This window comes from Chionomys nivalis, chromosome 4 (genome assembly GCF_950005125.1).
Source record: "Chionomys nivalis chromosome 4, mChiNiv1.1, whole genome shotgun sequence".
NCBI classification, from domain to species: domain Eukaryota; kingdom Metazoa; phylum Chordata; class Mammalia; order Rodentia; family Cricetidae; genus Chionomys; species Chionomys nivalis.
The window spans coordinates 62222115-62229005 of NC_080089.1; the positions used below are offsets into that span (position 1 = coordinate 62222115).

Below are 6891 nucleotides of genomic sequence, written 5' to 3' on the forward strand. Positions count from 1 at the left end.
ATATTAAATGCATTATTTTGTGCTTTGTGGGGGAAGAGTAACTATCCATGGCACACGTGTGGAGGTTAGAGGACAACCTTCTGCAGTCAGCTCCCTCCTAACGCCATGCAGGTTCCAGGAGTCAAACTCAGGTGTCCAAGTTTGGTGGCAGGTACCTTTATCCACTAAGCCATCTCACAGACCGCACATTAATAGTCTAAGATTAATCGAAGTTATACATTACTCATTAGGTTATTCTTAAAATTACAGTATGAAGTATTCTATACAGGGAAAAAAACAGAAAAAAAAAAGCTAAAAGGAAATGTACACCGGCTGTTTCCGAAGTTATGTCCCTGTATTTTTTCCTTTTATTTTCTCTTCTTAAATGCTTTCTTAATTGACTCTCACTTTACAATTAGCCACGAAAAATGAGAGAAAAATAACAAGGTTTTAAAAACCCACTGCCAAATTCAGTCTTGAAAAACCAGTGTGCTTACCCCCTGCCCAGGAGGCCCTGACATTTAGAAACAATAAAAAAACAAAAATAAAAACAAAACCCAAACCAACTCTGAAGGACCATTTAATCCTATTACTCTCTGGACTTCTTGCAAACTAGGGGATGATCCCTCTGCCTCTTTAAAATAAATCCCTCAAGGTCATGGGGCCGCCAGTAACAGGGATGAGATTCCCAGGCCTGTACTCCGCCCCTGCGCCATCTGGCACCCCTGAATTTGATCTAAGTATCACGGCTGGAGCCAACCAAACATTCAGCCATTCCAAACCATCTCCTTCATAGAAGATATTTCTCCCTTTAGGGGCAACACCCTCTACCAAGCCACTGCCCACTCCAGCCTCAGTTTCCTCTACAAAAGGAGGGGTCGTGCTGCCCCAGCTATGGGAGTTCCTGGGCCAGTCGACCTGTTCTCACCCCCGCTCCCCCCAACAGCTCCCTCCCCCCAGGGCCCTGCTTCCTCTCGCTTGCTCTGGGATGCCCACTGGAAGGTCCTTCCCAAGACTGCCATGAATTAATTCACTTGCCTGGTAGTATTGAGCAAATCGGTAGCAATAAGCAACACAGATTTTCCCCCAGACGAACAAACGGAGATCTAGAGCACTTTTTGCACATTGCTCCCTGGTGTGTTTGCTTTTTATATGGGGTTCAGGGTAAAGATTTCCTTTGAAACAAGGATCTGAAAACCACGTAAACCAGGAGACTTTCTCTACTCCCTTCCCAGGGCTGACATTCTATTTCTGTGAGCGGTGGCAGAACCCTGAGTACCGAGCTGAAAAGATGGAAAAGAATTCCTCTGTGTTAGCGCTCCCGCCCCACTCTCCCCTGGAGGCTGAGCTGCTGGGATCAAAGGGGCTGAAGTGGGTGCCACTCCATGGAATTAAGATCTGAGATGCCGGATAAACCCAGCCGGCACTTCTGGGTCCTCCTCCCACCTCTCGTCACCTAGGCAACCGGGAGGGGCCTCGGGAGCCTGCTCCTCCGTCCCCGCCCCTCGCCACCCACTCAGACGCCCAGGCTCACGTTCCTATCCCTAGGACTCTGCCCACAGCTTTTCTAAATCTCAGCTTCTCGAGAGTTTCATCCTCTGAGCTCCCTTTTCTGAACATGGAAACCAGATTCCAAGCGGAGGGGCCCCGATTCACTAAAATGACCCCAGTTTGCCTGAAGTATTTGCCTGTCTTCCTGGCAGAAGAGCGACAGGCAAAGGGGTCTGACCTCGAAGGAACAGCATGTTCAGAACGCTGAGAGATCTAAGACAGACTTCTGCTGGACAGTCTGCCCGCACTGGGTCACAGGACGTTCTAGAATACCCCCCCACACCGCCGCCCTGCAGCAAACCCGCAGGACAGAAGGCCACAGGAGGCCTGGTACCGGCGAGGAGATACTTCTCCTCGCAGAGGTCAGGGCCAGAAGATTCTGGGGGTTACTTTCTGTGGAGGGAAAAATTAAGATTTATTTTATTTTTAAGTATGTGCGTGTGCGCACGTGTGAATGCAAGTGCCAGAGGACGCTTTGGATACCTAAAGCGGAACTACAAGCAGTCGTGAGACACCTAATGCAGAGGCGGGGTCTCAATGTATTTCAGGTTGGCCTCGAATTCATTAGTAGCTGAGAATGGCTGTAAACTTCCCAACTTCTTACTCCCTACCTACTGCGATGGATAACAACCCTGTGCCACCATGGTTGGTTTTATGTGGTGCTGGGGGTTAAACCCAGTCGTCTCGTGCAAGCCGGGCAAGTGCTCACCAACTGAGCGACATTCCTGGCCCCAGCTGAGTTATTTCTACCAGCAGGCAACCAGAATTGGCTTTGTCACTTTGGGGAGAGGGTTGAAGCTGAGTTTATGATATGATAAAAAGGGTATAACGATCAAAAAGAGGGCCACAGGGGAATTTGTAGAGAGATCTTGTTGGATTGGAACCTGAAAAGTACACTGAACGTTCGAGGTAAAGGTTGGAGGTTGAGTTGACCCGGTAAATCCTTCTTAAAATAATCCATTAAGAGGCAGCCAGGGCCAGACCTGACTGGCGATGATGGCTCACACCGAAAATCCCAGCACTGGAGAGGCTACCACAGTGGGACCTTACGGAGGCTGAGGCTTGCCTGAGTTGAGTAAACTTTTTGATTTGATTGATTTTGATACAAGGTCTCACAGTGTAGCCGAGGCTAGCCCGGAATTTAGAAGAATCCTTCTGCCTCAGCCGCCCAATGCAGCGATGACAGCCAGCAAGCCTGACCCTGCAAGGAAAGCCAGAAAACAATTCTGTCCTAGCTTCATTTCTGCTGCTGTGATAAAATAACCAGAACCAAAGAGTGGCACGGGGAGAAGAGGTTGGTTTGGCTTAGAAGCCTAGGTTATGTTCCCTGTGTCGAAGTCGCAGCAGCCGGAGCTAGAGACAGTTGGTCACATTTCAGTCATGATCAAGAGCAGAAGAAAGCCGGGCGGTGGTGGCGCACGCCTTTAATCCCAGCACTCGGGAGGCAGAGGCAGGCGGATCTCTGTGAGTTCAAGACCAGCCTGGTCTACAAGAGCTAGTTCCAGGACAGGCTCCAAAACCACAGAGAAACCCTGTCTCGAAAAACCAAAAAAAAAAAAAAAAAAGAGCAGAAGAAAAGCAGGGACACCCGTGCTGCCTGCTTGCTTTCGGCAAGCTTCCTTCATTGTACGCACTTCAGAGCCTAGTCTAAGACTTGCTGCTGCTGCTCTGGACTGAACTGTAGTTCAGTTAGATCTTGCTTGGTGTACACAAAGCTTAGATTTAAGCCATAGAACAATATAAAACTCGGTATGGTGACACACATTTGTAATCCCAGCCTTTGGGAGGTGGAGGCAGGAGGAGCAGAAGTTGAAGGTCATAGCTGACTATACATCAAGTCAAGGGCAGCCTGAGCTAAAACGAGAAGGGGGGAGAGAGAAAAAAGGAAAAGAAAAGAAAGAAAGAAAAGATAAAAAAAAAACAGTATTGCTGTCATTGAGAAAATACAAACCACAACCACAGTGAAAGCAACTTCACACCCACTTTAAAACAGAAAATAGCAGTGTTGTGGAGGGTTTGGAGAAACTGGAGCCTGCATCCATTGCTGGCTGAAATGTACAGTGGTGCAGCTCCTCCGGAAAGCAATTTGCTAATTCCTCAACACTGGACTATTGTTCAACCGTAGGAAGGAATGCACGGAGGATTTTAGCTTGGATGAGCTTTGAAGACATGACACTAGGAAAGGAAGCTCTTCCAGAGGACCCAGGCTCAGTTCTCAGTACCAACATGGGAGCTCACAACTGTCTGTAGCTCCAGTTCCAGGGGAGCCAACACCCATGGCAAAACACCAATGTACACCCTTTCCGCGCTGCCCCGGGACGGGTCTATACGGTGTTGTTCTGGGTTCCCGACGTAACTTAAAGGGAAACTTAGACAATGTCCGGAGCCCTTGATGTCCTGCAGATGAAGGAGGAGGATGTCCTCAAATTCCTTGCTGCGGGAACCCACTTAGGTGGCACCAACCTTGACTTTCAGATGGAGCAGTTCATCTACAAAAGGACAAGTGACGGCATCTACATCATCAGTCTGAAGGGGACCTGGGAGAAGCTGCTGCTTGCAGCTCGGGCTATTGTTGACGTTGAGAACCCTGCTGATGTCAGCGTCATCTCCTCCAGTGGAGCCACTCCGATTGCTGGCCGTTTCACCCCAGGGACCTTCACTAACCAGATTCAGGCAGACCTTCAGGGAGCCACGGCTTCTAGTGGTGACGATCGCAGGGCTGACCACCAGCCCCTCACAGAGGCGTCCTACATGAACCTGCCCACAGTTGCCCTGCGTAACACAGACTCACCTCTGCGCTACGTGGACATCGCCATTCTGTGCAACAACAAGGGAGCTCACTCAGTGGGCCTGATGTGGTGGATGCGGGCCTGGAAAGTACTGCGGATGCGTGGCACTATCTCCCATGAGCACCCATGGGAGGTTATGCCTGATCTTTACTTCTACAGAGACCCAGAGGAGATTGAGAAGGAAGAACAGGATGCTGCTGAGAAGGCCGTGACAAAGGAGGAGGTTCAGGGTGAATGGACTGCACCAGCTCCTGAGGTCACTGCTGCTCAGCCAGAGGTGGCTGACTGGTCTGAGGGTGTGCAGGTGCCCTCGGTGCCCATCCAGCAGTTCCCTACTGAAGACTGGAGTGCCCAGCCAGCCCCTGAGGATTGGTCAGCAGCTCCCACAGAGCTGGCCACCGAGTGGGTTGGAGCCACCACTGAGTAGTCCTGAGCTCCTCTGCAGACACCTGAGCAAAGGGAAAAAAGGTGGAAGGAAAATAAAGTTCCTACAAGCTGTCAAAAACAAAACAAAACAATGTATATTAAATACATACACACATATACACACACACACACATATATGTATATATTAATAGATGAGTGGTTGTCAGGGGCCAAGGAGGGGTTGTGGGGGATGCTCTGCTTAATGGCTTTGACATTTCCTACAGAGCTGGTTGAAATATTCTGGAGCTAGATAGAGATAATTATTATGCAACATAGTATAGAAGGAGGTACCTAATAGTGAAGTTTATATTAGGTGTGTATTTTTACTACAATAAAACTGTGTTAGGAGGGCAGGCAGTGGTGGCCCACGCCTTTAATCCCAGCACTTGGGAGAAAGAAGCAGGCTGATCTCTGTGAGTTCAAGGCCAGCCTGGCCTACAAAGCAAATTCCAGGACAGAGGAATTTCTGTGCTACACAGAGAAACCCTGACATGAAAAACAAAACAAAAAAGTGTATATACATATATATATATATATAAAACATATATATGTATATATATATATATACATACATACACACATATATTTTTTTTTGTGTGTGCATGTATGTTTAGAACTGGACTTGATTGCCCAGGTCTATAGTTTCAACACTTAGAAGACTGAGGCAGGAATATTTCAAGTCCAAGCCCAAACTGGGTTACCTTGTCTCAGTAACCCCACCTCCCAATGAATTATTTTCCAAAAGAATATTAACGCTTCAAAATTTATTTTCCTCTCTCCAAAAATGATTTTACTTTAATGGCATGTCTATTTTAACTAAGTAAAGGTTTAAGCCGAAGCTTCATCTTGAAAAAGATAAAAAAAAGTGGAAGCAGGGGACAGTTATGTCCCTTTTCTTCCACATAAAGTCCCTAAGTTAATGGATAGTTTCCTTTTTTGTTTTGTTTTGTTTTTTCAAGACAGGGTTTCTTTGTGTAACAGTCCTAACTGTCCTGGAACTAGCTCTTGTAGCCCAGCTTTTAGACTAGCTCTTGTGCTGGGATTAAAGATGTGCGCCACCAGTGCCTGGCAATAGTTTCATTTTTTAAGATTTATTTTATCTTTAATTATGTGTATGGGGGGAGGGTTGTGTACATGTGTGAATGTCCAATGGAGTTCAGAAGGCTTCGGATCTCCTGGAGCTGGAGTCACAGGCATCTGTGAACTACCTGGCAGTGGTCAGCAGAGGGAACAGACTCGGGACCTCTGCAAGAGCAGCAAGTGCCTTCTTAGTCTGTTTTCTGTTGCTGTGACAACTGCTGTGACCAGAGGCAGCTCAGGGAAGAGGGAGTTTATTCAGTTTACACACCCAAGGTCACACAGTCCAACACTAAGGGAGTCAGGGCAGGAACCTGGAGGCAGGGACTGAAGCAGAACCACAGAATGCCGCTCACTGTCTCACTTCCCGTGGCTTTCTTTCTTCTTTCCTTCCTTCCCTTTTTCTTTTTTGGGGGGTGGTGGGGAGTGGAGGTTTTGTTTTTCAAGACACGGTTTCTCTGTGTAGCCCTGGCATCCTGGAACTTGCTCTGTAGACGAGACTGGCATCGAACTCAGTGATCTTCCTGCCTCTGCCTCCCAAGTGCTGAAATTAAAGGTGTACACCACCACACCCAGCCGGCCTGCTTTCTTATACAACCCAAAACCTGCCTAGGGCTGGCATCACCCACAGTGGCCTGGACCCTTCCACATCAGTCAATCATTAATCAAGAACGTGTTCCACAGACTGCTGGCTTGGCCTACAGGCCCATCTGATGGAAGCATTTTCTCAGTTGTCTCATCTTGGAAGACTCTAGCTCGTGTCAAGTTGACAAGGGAGGGGGGGGAGGGAGGGAGGGAAGGAGGGAGGGAGAAGAAGAGGAGGAGGAGGAGGAGGAGATGAGGGGACAGGGGAGGGGGGAGGGAGAGAGGGGAGGGGGAGGGGAGGGAGAGGGAGGGAGAGGGAGGGAGAGAGGGAGAGAGGGAGAGGGGACTAACCAGAGAGTATTCTCACCTACTGAGCCATCTATCCAGCTTCCTAGACAGTTTCTGAGGTGACTAGCCCTGACCTTCGGGATCCAAGGTGCGCAGTTATCAGGTGTTGGAGGAAAGCCCGGATGGAGTATTATTC

The 6891-nt window shown here is 48.5% G+C and overlaps 1 protein-coding gene across 1 annotated transcript; it reads left to right on the forward strand.

Moving 5' to 3' along the window:
- The first annotated feature begins 3906 nt into the window (after positions 1-3906).
- On the forward strand, positions 3907-4746 carry LOC130873368 (40S ribosomal protein SA-like). Its single transcript, XM_057768168.1, has one exon. It carries the CDS (start codon positions 3907-3909, stop codon positions 4744-4746), a length of 840 nt encoding a protein of 279 aa, XP_057624151.1.
- The last annotated feature ends 2145 nt before the right edge of the window (positions 4747-6891 follow it).